The 14,499-nt window shown below is 46.5% G+C and overlaps 1 protein-coding gene across 1 annotated transcript; it reads left to right on the top strand.

Moving 5' to 3' along the window:
- Positions 1-3,711: 3,711 nt before the first annotated feature.
- Positions 3,712-12,708, top strand: LOC133066372 (pregnancy-associated glycoprotein 2-like). The gene is made up of 9 exons (XM_061157389.1): positions 3,712-3,800; positions 5,117-5,258; positions 6,213-6,330; positions 6,434-6,552; positions 7,736-7,929; positions 8,857-8,973; positions 10,517-10,658; positions 10,744-10,842; positions 12,562-12,708. The coding sequence occupies exons 1-9, from the start codon at positions 3,748-3,750 to the stop codon at positions 12,706-12,708; spliced, it is 1,131 nt and encodes a 376-aa protein (XP_061013372.1). The 5' UTR covers positions 3,712-3,747.
- The last annotated feature ends 1,791 nt before the right edge of the window (positions 12,709-14,499 follow it).

Raw genomic sequence — 14,499 nt, forward strand, 5'->3', positions numbered from 1 at the left:
ATGTCAATCAGTGGACAAGTGGCTCAGAGGTATCTGTTACCAAGGATGCTGAGGCTGCATCTAGTGGACAGGGGGCTGTGACTGCCTGGTGATATCCATGGATCCTGGACTCAGGACTGGGAGTGGAAGACTATTTACCACATAGCTGCTATGAGATGAAGGACCTTAGACACCTTGCCCCCTGGAACTTACCACCATTTGGGTTCTGTGGGATGAGATCAGGTTACCAAATCAGAAGTTACCAACTGGGAAGGTTGTAGTTTCCTCTGCAGAAACCCGAGTTGGGCTGATGAATTGGCTCTCTGAAAGGAACTCTGGGCACAAGACCTGCCAGGATGCTTAGATAAATTAGGAAGTATTTTAAATGCTTGGATGAGCTGCCATTTTGCTGCCCAGCTTGGGATGATGCCCACAGTTAGAGTGGAATCAAAGGGCCCTTGGGGGAAGCTGTCCCTCTCCCTATGACTCATTAACAGTGAGTGCGGCTCTACCCGCTTCATGTCCGGAGCAGGAATTCCAGCAAGAAGAACATGACCTCCAGTAAGGTTAACCAGAAGACTTGGGTGGATTTGTCCCTCTGGTTGGCACCATTCTTTTCCAAGTGCTTCTTTCCTCCCTCCTGGATGCTGAGCAATCTGCCCACGTCTTGGCTCCTGGGTTATCAACTCCTCCTCCCTTTCCTTCCAAATGTTCCCAGAGCCCCACTAGTGGCTCCCTCCATACCCAGGCCCTCTCCCTCACCTGCAGATGACACTAAAGAAGAGAAAACCAGGAAGGGGGCTGCCCAGTTCATTCTTTCTAAAAACATCCCCATTCCTTCCACCTCCAGGCCCTGACCTGGCTCATTAGAGTCTCCAGCTGGATGAACAAGCAGGTTAGCAGGGGGTTGCTGATGGGGGTGTGGGTGGGGTTGTCGGGTGTGGAGGATGGGGATCAGATGACCGAAGAGCTGGATAAAGAGCAGGTGGGTCTCCAACCACTCTTTCATTGGGGGGGGCCTGCCTGAATCTGCTTTTCTTGGGCCCTGCAAAGTACCACTAAGACAGAGCCTTCAAAATACACCTTTTGGAAATTGATTACAAAATGATGTCAAACATAATATAAATAAGAAAGAATAGTATCATGAACCCTGTATTTCATCATTTGGCATCAATAACTACAAAACTAACTTCTGAGTCCCACAGGTTGTCATAGAGCAGAGACTAGAAGTGCAAGTCAAGGTGGTGGACAGTCAGGTTACTGGTGAAGACACACTTCTTGACTTACATCAGTTCTCTTCTTTGTATGTTCTTATGTGTGGTAGGGGAGGGGATGGAGGAAGAGGGAGAATAAGAGAGAAAAAGGGGGGAAGTGTTTAATGGCATCATGAGGGTCCCACCATCAAAAACCCATATCAACTTAATTACCTCCCAAAGACCCTACCTCCTAATACCATCACATCTAGACTTAAGGATTTAACGTCTGAATTGTGGGCAACAGAATTCAATCTATAGCAGCTATGCAGATCTCTTCTCAAATCAAGACAGACCCTCATTTAATTTCTTTTTTCTTTTGCTATTTATTCATCTCTGCTGAAGTACTTTAAGGAAAAGGTTACCATCTCACAAAATATAGATAACCACAATGCATTTTGTTCCAAATAAAATTAACATCTAATATCCAGCCCATGTTCAAATTTCCCTGATTCTCTAAAAGCAGATGTCTTTTCACAGTTTATTGAAAGAATGTACTCATATGTTTCACTTTTAAGTTGTTCTCTTTTACGACTAAATAACTCTCTCTCTCCCGATTTTAAAGCCATTTATTTGTTCAACAACTGGGAGGAAGTGACATGGTTTGTCTTACAGAATGTCCCAAGAATTGGGTTTAGAGCAGGGATCCACAACACTGGCACCAGGACCAATACCATCCCTTGGTCTATTGAGAATCGGGTTGCAGAGCAGGAGGTGAGCAGCAGGCCAGTGAGTGAGGCTTCAGGTGTATTTACAGCTGCTCCAAATCACTCTCCCATCACCCAGAGATGGGAGAGTCTCGTTTTAGGAAGACAAGCTCAGGGCTCCCACTGATTCTGCATTATGATGATCTGTATAATTATTTCATTACATATCACAATGTCGTAATAAAAGACATAAAGTGCACAATAAGTGAAATATCCTTCAATCATCCCAAAATCATTTCCCTACCAATTTTTGTGGAAAAATTGTCTTCCAAGAAACCAGCCCCTTGTGACAAAAGGTGGGGGATTGTAGGTTTAGAGGATTGCTTCTCTGTATCTTGATCTCTGTTTTTCCCTGGAGACTGGTAGGTAGATCTAGACTTGAGTTCAAAAGTTTTAATTGCAATATTTCATATGCAGATACATATATCTTAAGGTGATACTTAAAGAGTCTCAGTATTTCTAGATGCCTCACTTTGAGAGATGCTGAAATGCAGTGGATCCTGAGGCTGCCAGCTTCACGCATCCATTGTATACTCCCCTTTCTACCTTTCACGCATGGTTTTAGCATCCATTGATGACCTTTGCCCAGATCCATTGTTTCATGAGGATGCTGCAAAATAGTGTTTTCCTGTCTCTACCACTCCTTCTGTTTTAATTTCTGGAATTCTTCTATAAAAATAAGATTCCTTAAACTACTTCTGGTTACATGGAATATGCTACATACAAAAAATATGGCATAAATATTGATGATTATTTTCCTTTCTCAGCTCTCAGAATGGTGTTAGTACCCTAGCAATCTGTCACAGAGACAAATAAGATGTTGTCTATTAGTAGTTTGAATTTCTGACTCTTTTTTTCTTTTTTTTTTTTTTATTTGTTTTTATTTGTTGGAGACTAATTACTTTACAATATTGTAGTGGTTTTTGCCATACATTGACATGAATCAGCCATGGATTTACATGTATTCCCCATCCCAATCCCCTCTCACACCTCCCTCCCCATCCCATCCCTCTGGGTCATCCCAGTCCACCAGCCCTGAGCACTTGTCTCATGCCTCCAACCTGGGCTGGTGATCTGTTTCACCCTTGATAGTATACTTGTTTCAATGCTATTCTCTCATAACATCCCACCCTCCCCTTCTCCCACACAGTCCAAAAGTCTGTTGTGTACATCTGTGTCTCTTTTTCTGTTTTGCATATACTTTTTATACATTTAATTTGTTCTAATTAAAGAGTGGAATGCTAAAATTATCCCAGTTTTGGCTTCTCCATGTGGATTCGTAAACTTTTCTTAGACCCACTACCTAAAGCCACTCATATGTCCCTGGGCTGCCTCTGAAGTCTTCACTTTTCCATTTGACCTCTTTTCCTCTAGCAATCAGTTCTCCAACGAGGACAGCAAACCATACCTCATGAAGTTGAAGTTGCGAGGCAGACCACAGGAGATCATGAATATCTAGCATGGCCCCTAGTATTGATTTTTATGGTGTTCTTAGCAGTAATTTTCTCCACGATGGCAAGTTTCTCCATGCCTTAGATGTCCATGTGGTTCACTTTGGTTTTCCAGCCAAGCCTCAAGGAAGAGATCACAGTAGAATTCTCTGAATTCTGAGAATTTTCTAAGACCATTCCCTAAGGTCAAGAATGAAGATAAAAGTTTTATCAAGAGCTTTGTATTTTTATCAGATCCATTAGTGGCCTAAAGGGGACAGTTAGGGCAGGTTAGAGCACATATAACCAGAAGCTCCTGGTCACCACTGCATGCTAAGAACTAAAGTTTCCCTGAGTACTTGGAGCCAGGAAAGAAGCATGAAGTGGCTTGTGCTCCTCGGGCTGGTGGCCCTCTCAGAGTGCATAGTCATGTAAGTATGGGGACTGTAAGCCGCATCCTCTTCCTTTCTGGGTTAGAAAGAAATGGAACATTTCCCTGATAGTCTTAAAGTTCAACTCTTACTTATTCATAAATACCTTGTTATAGGTACTTACCCTTGCTTCTTTAGCCTTGGGCTTCCCAGGTGGTGCTAGTGGTAAAGGACCCCTGTGCAAATGTGGGAGTTGTAAGAGATGCGGGTTGGATCTCTGGGTCGGGAAGATCCCCTTGAGAAGGACATGGAAACCCACCCCAATATTCTTGCCTGGACAATCCCATGGACAGAGGAGCCTGGCAGGCTGAGGTCCATAGGGTCATATAGAGCTGGACACGACTGAAGCAGCTTAGCATGCAGGCATGCACCTTGCTATAGAAACTGTGGGTCCCAAGGGTCAAGGTGTAGCTTTGCATGGTTGCACAACTCTTGGGACCCCATCATGTGGTGACCTGCTGAAAATGGAACTCATTGCAATTGTTTAGTGGACAACCTGTATAAATGTAAGTGTGGTCCTGTGGAATAGCATTTTTCTACATTTTATTCTGGGTCTCCTCTCTGTTCTCTCTCTACTTCAGTGTGTATATGTCTATGTCTGCATCTCTATGTCTCTCTCACTTAACTCTTCATCTCTTTGGAAGTCTCTGTGAGTGCAGATTTCTCCGTGTTGTTTTCTCTTCTTTTAGTTTTTCAATTTTGACTCATCCTTCCTTCTTTAGCCTCTTAATTTCCCTAAATTGTTTCCTATCTTCTGGATTCTTCTCTTAACCCTCTGTTCTGTTTCTACTTGGAGAAAGATTGGGAGAGCTACCTCTATGCTGTTGTTCATCCGGCAAGCAGTGTGACCACAGCCAAGTGACAAAATCCTTGAATTTCAGATTCCTTCCCCATAAAAATAGGATAATAATCCTCTTCTAGAACCTTTCTCCCTGAGCTTCCTTGAGAAGGATACAGTGGGATGGCAATAGCAATACTAATGGCTGTCATTGTTGACATTTACTATATATCAGGTACATTATATCCATCACTTCACTTACCTCCCAAATTTTCTATGTGGAGGGTGGTAATCATTATATTTCACCGTTTTTCCCAGGAGTAAGCTGAGAGTCCAAATGGTCTTACACAATGTTACACAACACAACCTGTATTCAAACCTACATCTTTGAAATGGCATTTGCATGGCATTCTGATAACAAGGTGACGCTCATAAAAATGTGGGAAAATCCACAGTGCCATTACAATGACAGTTATACCTTAACACGGACAGCTAATCGTATCTTCTCCTTTGTTTCTTTCTTAATCCTCGGTGATAGTTTGCCTCTAAGGAAAGTGAAGACTTTGCGAGAAACCCTGAGGGAAAAAAACTTGCTGAACAATTTCCTGGAGGGACAAGCTTACAGACTGTCCAAGAGAGATACCGAAATAGCCACTCACCCCCTGAGGAACTTTCTGGATGTGAGTTTGTTGGGAGGATGGTTCTCCTCATCGCCCCCTGGTGCTCTGGGCTAGCACTGCTAACTCTTCTGGCCATGGCAGGTGGGAATTTTGGGCTGGGGCTCCTGCAGGAGGCAGAAACACTGGGAAACAGGAACCCCATTCCAGAGGAGAAGGCATTCTCATCCTCAGCTCTTGGTCTGTGGTGACTGGGCCCAGCAATGACCAGGTGGCAGGTAATCATTCATTTCTGTGTCAAAGATGTGTCGTTAGTCTGACGGAGATTGTTCCTTCTGAAATAAGTGAGCCACTCAGTTACAGATGAAGGGTGAGCCATCTCTGGTCAAAGGATAAAGCCAACTGCAAAGCAAGAGTGAGTCCCCAGGCAAAAGAATTCAGCTTCCACAGATGCAAGAATCACAGCAGTAAAAAGTCACTGACTGCCTAATCCATGTAAGGCATAAGAATCTGACAATGTGGTTATTCTTAATAGATTACAAAAAGGGCATATTTTGTCTTCAAGATTGTGCAGGCTAGCCTGAGAGAAAGGCAAAGAGTAAGTATATGTCAAATGAAAGGGTCAGCTGTGTGGTGTTGATTGGATGTGGCCTGAGTTTAGAGGGAGTGGCTGGGATTGATCAAGGAGGACCTCCTGGAGAAGGAGGTGCTCAGGCTGGGTTTGAAGAGACTAGAGAGCTTCTCAGATGAAGGCACCAGGACTTCCCTTGAGGTCCAGTGCTTATGACTCTGGGCTTCCAATGCAAGAGGTACTTTTTCAACCCCTGGTCATAGAGAGAATATCCCAGATACTGTGTAGCACAGGGAAAAATATCAAATCCTCAGAGAACAAAGGCTGTGAGCTGCATGGTGGTTGGAAAGTGATCTCAGGAGACATGTGACACCCAGAGGGAGGCAGCAGTGGGGGAATCGAGAGGAGCCAGATCTGCACTAACCCACCCCTCCTCATCTCCATAGAGTGCCTACGTGGGGACCATCACCATCGGAACACCCCCTCAGGAGTTCCGGGTCCTCTTTGACACAGGCTCAGCTGACTTGTGGGTGCCTTCCATCACTTGTGGAAGTCCAGCCTGTAGTGAGTACAAACACCACCCCCCAACCCACCCACCTTTTCCTTGCCCTGACTCTCCCTTCTCCACCCTTGGCACCTGACTGACACTCATCTCTTGTGTCTGCAGAAACACACAACACCTTCAATCCTCAAAATTCTTCCAGCTTCAGGGAAGCAGGCCAGACTGTCACCATCTTCTATGGACCTCAGCTAATTCATGGATTGGTTGGCTCTGACACCGTTCGGGTAATGTGGAAACAAAAGCTGGGTCAGGACTGACTATGGAGTGACCACTGCTTACAAAAGAGACACAGGACCAGCTGGCAGGACCATCCTACCCTAACTCCCATAGACATTGGCCATCTTACCCACAGGATCCTCTCCCTGGGGAGACGTCTCCATAGTGACACAAAAACAAATGGATTAGCTAACCCAGAGAGTGGCTCGGGCTGTGGACTTGCAGCTTATCTGCCCATGAGCAGCTCAGGGTTCATTTTGCTGGGAGCCAGAAGAGGGGGAGAAAAAGCACCGGCTTTTATATTCTCAGACTGTGCCGGGCACTGCCGTGGTAATAACTTTCTTAAAGCTGCAACAACCACACACAGCAGATGCATTGATTAGCTAATGATACAGATGAGGAAACTGAGGTGCAGGCAGCAAGAGCCTTGCTGAGGTCATACCTGTGGTAAGCGGTGGAGCTGGTGGTGGGTATTTGGGGAAAGGAAAAAACTGATCGGGGGACCCTGGGTGAAGTCAGGAATTTCAGATATCCAGTGCAGATAAGCAGGAGGCCAGAGATGTAGGGGGGCCTGATAAGTGTGTTCTCAAAGTATGGGGCCTTTGGAAGTCTAATAAAACCTATGGCCTTCCTCCCCCAAAGTACCTGAGTAGTTCGCCTCTCTCTCTTCTCTCTCTCTCATACACACTCACACAAACACACAGATACCCCCAAAAGGGTATTTCCCAGGCAGGAATTTCACAAGAACCCTGCCAGAAACATTGTATAATGGACTTCAGTATTTCTGGCCAGATGCAGAATCCAAAATATGTTACCATCAATCCAGTCCATTTCTGTCATCATTTCATAGAGACGCCAGAGAATGCTCTCTTGCTCTTTACTCATTTTGTCCATAAGGGGGCACCATTGGGTCCTGGCGGGATTCTGGCTGTCCCACTGGTACAGAAGCCTTGAGGCCAATTTGACTCATTCAGAAGGTGTTTTTGAGAGGGGCAGAAGTTTTAAAATCCACGGACCCACATAAATGGAACCCAAATTCCCCTCCCTGCTCAGTCTAACCATCTGAGGTCTACCAAGGACACAGAAAGTCCTCACAGAAAGTTCTCTGCAGAGCTAATGGCATTTCTTCCTCAGCCCAAGCCTAGACCCACTTAACAAACGTTTATGTGAGAACACTCTTCTCGCCCACAGATCGGGAACTTCGTTAGCCTTAATCAGTCATTTGGCCTAAGCGTGGTGGAATTCGGGTATGATGGTGTGCCCTTTGATGGCGTCCTGGGCTTGGCCTTCCCCTCCATCAGCATCACACGTGCCATGCCCATCTTTGACAACTTGTGGTCCCAAGGTGCCTTTTCTGAGCCTGTCTTTGCCTTCTACTTGAGCAAGTAAGTCTGAGCTGGACAATCCCTCTCTCCAAACTAGTTGTCAAACCCTTTCAGTTGTATGAAAATGATGCAACAATTGATACAGAAGTATCCTGAGAGATAGACTAACCCAGGATAACTATGGCCCCAGGGTCCCACCTGGCTTCACCACTGGCTTTTATAAATAAAGTTTTATTGGAATACAACCATGCTCCTGGGTGCAAGAGCCAGGGCTTGGTGTAGGGGTTGAGTGAAAACAAAGACTAATGCAAGGTGTCAGAATACGAGTTGGAAGAAAAGGCAACAGGATATGCTGATGAATTTGACATGGAAGGAAAGAGAGGGATGGTGGAAATCTTTCCTTCCTCACTAACATTTCACTGAGCACCCAGGACCAGCTACACAATTTGCAGGAGCCAGTGCAAAAAGAAAGTGTGGGATCCAAAATGAAAGTGTGGGACTCCATTTTGAACAAGTATTGGGAATTTCAAGACAACGAGAGCAGAGGTGGGAGACCTGCTGAGTGTGGGGCCCAAAGGACAGCACAGGTCACAGGCCAATGAAGCCAACCCTATGTGACTTGAAGCCACACCCTTAGTGCTTCAGGCCTTAATGTTTGTGAAAAAATACAGGCTGGACAAGGGGGAAGCCAAAACCCTTCAGCACACTGTCCTCTGAGGATATCTCTGAGCACTGAGGTCACAGGAGGTCCAGCACCTCTTCTGAAGACTGAGTGGGTGGAGCCCGGCCAGGTAGTCCAGCTTCTAACCTCCTCTGTGCCACTCATTAGCCAGCGACCGACCTCGGTTTGGTTCTCAATCACTCCTAGCCTCGATTTCTGCATATGTAGATGGGGATCTTATTAGGGCCTTGATGGTGGATAAGCACAGCTCTCAGACAGTGCTGTTGTTACTGTCCTCCAAGGAACCCCCTCCCTTCTCTCTGCAGAAGCAAGCCGGAGGGCAGTGTGGTGATGTTTGGTGGGGTGGACCACCGCTACTACAAGGGAGAGCTCAACTGGGTACCAGTGTCCCATACTAGCCGCTGGCAGATAAGCATGAACAGGTAAGCCTCCCCTTCTGAGGGTCACCTCAAGTGATGCTCCCCTATCTGTACACAGACACAGGCAGACACACAAATGCACTCCCAGACACACAGTCAACAGGCATACACACCACCCACAAGGACACAGACAGACACACAGACGCTCATGCAAAGATACAATAGGCACATATAAATACACATAGCCACCCAGAGACACACAAGTACACACACAGAGCCACATACAAACACACACAGAAACACAGAAACACATAGATTCACAAAACACACATGGGTTCATAATCAGCCCAGGCCTCCTGACCAGGTCTCTGAACAGGGTCCCTCACAGGGTCCAGAGAGGCCTGTGCAGCTGCGGGAGGACTCCACCCCGAGTGTGAGTTTGGGAGCATGGTTATAGGACTTTACAGTGTGGTGAAAAGAGGATCAAGAAGAATTTCCTCAGCCTGAACAGAGCTGTGATAAGATGACCAACTGTCCAGGGCAACAAAGGACCAAGGAAGATCTCAGTACAGAGAAACGTCAGTTTAAAAACAGGGAAAGTCCTGAAGAAATGGGGAAAACTGATCTCCTTAGGGAGAAGCTAGCCAGCAGTGGAGAGAGGATGGCCACAGTCTTGGGACCTGAATGCCACTCATAAAAAGAGACACCCCACGTCCCAGGGCACACAGTGGGGCAGGGGCTATAACTGAGAGAATCAGGAAGGTGGGATCCAGGAGTGGATTGAGAACAAGAGGCAATAATTGATGAGATTCTGTGTTCTACCCTCAGATAAAATCTTACCTGTCCTTTGAGGTTCTGTGTCTAGTCAGGTATTGGCTGATCAGGGTCTCAGTGTCTGAGCCCGGGCATGGGGTGCTGTTCAGAGACACCCTCTCCCAGGGCAGCTGGTCTCTCCCACCCCTATGAGAATCTGCTGCCGCAGGAACCTCCATCTTCACTGTGTGTTTGACCCATTGTTGGTGAGACATCAGGTATACCTGTCTGGATGGTCTCCATTCATTATTTTCACAGTCTTCTTTCACTCATTCCACAAACAAGCATTGTGCATCCACTGTATGCCAGGTACCTTAGGGACGCAATGAGAATAAAACTCACCCTCACATCTAAGAAGGCAAATTGCAAGAAATGACATACACACATAGTGAATTGTCAGTTTGGTACACGCTAGACATGAGCAAGGGTCTACAAAGAGTGACCAAGACAGGAGACTGATACACACCGGGGGAAAGACTTCCCTGAAACCATGACAGTTAAGCTGGAATCTGGAAGATGAGGAGAAATTAGCTAGTCAAAGGGGAGGGTGCTCTTCTAGGGAGGAAGACCAGCTTGTGTCAAGGTACAAAAGAGCCTGGTGTATTCAAGTACTGCTCAAGGATATCAAAAAAGGTGCTGTGATCAGAGAAAAAGAAAAGTCAGGGCAAGAGATCACGCACAATTCAGGACACTGTCAGGAAGAGGGCAGCTGTGAGGGAGGGAGCTCACAGTTTCCTCAAGGAGGGAACCTTCTGCATGACTCTGATGCCCGCTTTGTCCTACTGTCTCTCAGCACCACCATGAACGGGGAAGTTGTTGCTTGTTCTCATGGATGTCAGGCCTTTGTGGACACCGGAATACCATCGATATATGGATCAAAAGAAATGGTCACCAACATCCACAAACTCATGAACGCCAGGCCCGAGGGTTCTGAGGTGAAGGGTCATGCCACAGGGTCACTCCCAGTCTCCCCACATAATAAGGATCCTCTGGGCCAACCTCTCTCCTTCTCTCTAACAGTATGTGGTTTCATGTGATGCAGTCAACACCCTGCCTCCTGTCATCTTCAACATCAATGGCATCGATTATCCACTGCCCCCTGAAGCCTACATCATCAAGGTGAGCAGCCACCCCTGAGGGTTGGTTCTCTAAATTGGGGTTTGCAGGAACCCTTGGGCTACTGCTGGGAGGAGGGCACCCTCGGCAGCCCAAGCCACACCATTGCAGATGCTGCTGAGCCCCTCTGGCTGGGCCAGCACCTCTCACAAAATCAACCGCTTGAGAGCGGAGGACAGTCTGGGATATCCGTCCTCCTGAAATAAATGTGGAGACACCACTCCATGCTGGCATGGTGGGAGTCACATGGAGAGGGGAACACTAAGGTCTTCTGCCCTCATAGATCTTCAGTTCAACTAGAGCCCTCAGATGCAGGAACACGGAAAGTCAGCTCTAGTGATCCTAAAATAGGACATGTGACAAGGGGGCTTGGCTGGTGGCGGTGCTGTGTGCTGTCCCACCATAGTGATTAACAGTCTCCCTTCCCTTCTTGAAATTTTCCCGGTTACAATAAATTACATGGCTACCTTAGACCTTGACTGCAACTTCCCCTTGCTAAGTCCCAGTTTCCCCTCTGTGAGTCGGGCTGCCCGACCCTTCTGTGGGGTGGTTGGATGCTAAGGTGAATAAAGGGTGCACAGTGCGTGCTCAGCCCTGACACAGGGTGGAGGCTTCACGCCAGCTCCCTCTGGGAGTTCAGAGCAGGCTGTCGGGCTCAAAGATGCCTTTGAGGAAGAGAGGGAATTGCAGTAATTCTAAAACCCCTGATTCATGGCTCCATAGGGAGGCCTGCTTGGGTCTAGGCAAATCTGCCCTGGATTCCATGCAAATGGAAACCCACGGTGCTCTACAAAGGGACCCTGGGGACTTATTGGGGGTGATGAGGGCTATGAACCGACCGGTGGGGATGGAGACCTGAATAAGGCAACCAACCAAGCCTGGACTGGCTGAAGTGTGAGTGTCAGTCCAAGCATGCTTCTCAGAGGGCCTGAGCGACGTCTTAAAGAACTGTTGTGAGCACTGCTTTGAATATATTTAACAGGCATAACCAACAGGGAGCTACTGTATAGCACAGGGAACTCTGCTGAATGCAAGGTCCAGCCTGGATGGAAGGGCTGTCTTTGGGACAAGGATACATGTGTATGTATGACTGAGGCCCTTTACTGTCCACCTGAAACTCAGCATGTTGTTAATCAGCTATACTCCAAAGCAAAATTAAAAGTTAATTAAAAAAAAAAAAAACATATTTTTGGGACACAGGAGAAGAACAGGCATTCTCTGCAGAGAAAACGAGGAGCAGGAGTCAGAAGGAAAGAAACAGAGAGTGTCAGGGGAACCGGGGACGCTCTTGTTCTTTTCTGTAAAACAGTATTGCAGTATGGCTGATCGGTGTTGCCTTAAGTTCTGCTGCACAGATAAGCGCTTTAGCTGTACATACGCAAATATACACATTCTTTTTCATTAGTTAATCAATAAATATTGAATATCGTTCCTTGCGCTATAAGTAGAACTTTGCGGCTTATCATTCCTCTGTATATTACTTTGCATCTGATCATTCCAAACTCCCAATCCTCCCCTCCCCACACTCCTGCCATATGGCAACCACACGTCTTGGCCCTTTTTGTTTTTGGATGAACGCTCATATCCCAAGGTGCTGAGAAAATCATCCGATACATGCCAAAAGAGGGAAATGAAACCAAGAAGTGTGCTAGGACTGGATATTGAGGAGGGGGTTGCAGGTAAGCTCACAGGCTGACTGGTGTGTGTCTCTACTTCCCCTAGGAAAAAAACTCCTGCATTAGCGCCTTTCACGGAGTTGTACAAGCTGCCTCTTCAGAGAACTGGATCCTGGGTGACGTCTTTCTGAGGCAGTACTTCTCGGTTTTTGATCGAAAAAATGAAAGGATTGGTCTGGCTCCGGCACTGTAAATGCGTGGACTGGTTCAGGAATCAGTCAGGCCTCTCCTAACACACACTCGCTCTCCCTAGGGCACTCCTGCCCAGCGATGCTGGTGAACTGTTTGGTGCTCTGCAAACCCTATTCTCAGTAATGAATAAAATGTTTCACTCTTAGTGGTGCTAAAACAAATGGGTGCCTCTTTTTGGGTCTGGGAGCTGCATCATAATCAGGCAGGATCTAGAACCAAGTCTGAACCACTAGGGAGAGGAGCTCAACTCCAGCTGGTTTCAGGGAAATGGGAGACTTTTCGGAAGAACACTGGAGATCCTGTACATAGGAACCAGAGCAGGTAGAAAGATCTCAATGACTGTATCCAAAAAATCAGAAGTCATCAGTTCTCTCTCACCCTCGCTCCTTCCCCTCTCTCTACTTTGATTGTCTTAGCCCGACAGCTTTCTTCCTTAAGGCTTCTACACCTACTGAGGGAGACCAGGGCTACCTGCCCTAGGGTTTTATATCCCTAAGGAACCTAACCCATAAGGGAAGTAGCTCAGAGACTTGAGGGTTCAAGGGAGAGCTCTGACTAGTCCACCTCAGATGACATATTTGTATGGTATCTCCCATTTTCTTGAAGAGATGTCTTGTCTTTGCAACCTATTGTTTTCCCCTATTTCTTGCACTGTTCACTTAAGAAGGCTTTCTTATCTCTCCTTGCTGTTCTCTGAATGTCTGCATTCCTTTGGTTTTAACTTTCTCTTTTGCGTTTGCTTTCACTTCTCTTCTTTTGTCAGCTATTTGTAGCCATCCTCAGATAACCACTTTGGCTTCTTGCATTTCTTTTTCTTGGGGATTGTTTGATCACTGCCTTCTGTACAATGTTACAAACCTCCATCATTAGTTCTTCAGGCACCCTGTCTACCAGGTTTAATCCCTTGAATCTATTTGTCACCTCCACTGTAAAATCATAAGGGATTTGCTTTAGGTCATACTTGAATGGTCTAGTTGTTTTCCCTAGTTTCTTCATTTTAAGTCTGGATATTGCTTGCTTCTCCCTACACAATTAGTAGCAGATCACCACCCTCCATCCCTGGTCAGAGCAGAGCAAAACCACACAATTTGGGAACTGATATCCTGAGTTTCCGCTTTGGCTCCTCATATCCCGATTTGTGTGACCTTGATCAAGTCCCTTAACCTCAGTTTCCTCATCTGGAAAGTGGCCATCATGATGATAATTCCACCTTGGAGATTGTATGTGTGCCTGGGAGGAGTGAGTAGCCGTGAGAAGGCTTTTTGAATTCCTGAGTCTGGAACAAATATGAATTATGCTGCCTCTTGTGCTGGCAATCTTCTGTTTAGAGACAACTCCCACCATGCCCAGGGCTCAATATGAGTCAAGCAAAATGACTGCTTTTCTGAACGAAGACAGGGAACTCTGACTGAGCCAGCACTTCTCTTTTCCTGGCTCCACCACGAGCTAAAGAGCTGGCTCGCTTACTCCCCTCCTCATACTTACCAGCCAACCTTTCCTTGCCAAATACTTCTAGCCTAAAATCACACGGCAACGAGTGCTGTAAAGGCTTTTGGTCTCTTGTCAGTTCCCCACATCTCCTAGGTAGCACAGGAAGCTGTTACTTTGGCAACCTGCACAGTCCAATCTCAACCTGTTAAATGGAAGTGTCCCCATGCGGCCCCTCATGTCTAGAACACCAGCAGTTACCTTAGAAACCTTCCAACGCCTGCTGGTTAGTGAGGAAATACGTGTGAACCTGAACTAGCTTTCTTTTCCAAGGGTGATTCCAACCATGCAATGAAGTAACCAG

This window comes from Dama dama, chromosome 2, assembly GCF_033118175.1.
Source record: "Dama dama isolate Ldn47 chromosome 2, ASM3311817v1, whole genome shotgun sequence".
Classification (NCBI taxonomy): Eukaryota; Metazoa; Chordata; class Mammalia; order Artiodactyla; family Cervidae; genus Dama; species Dama dama.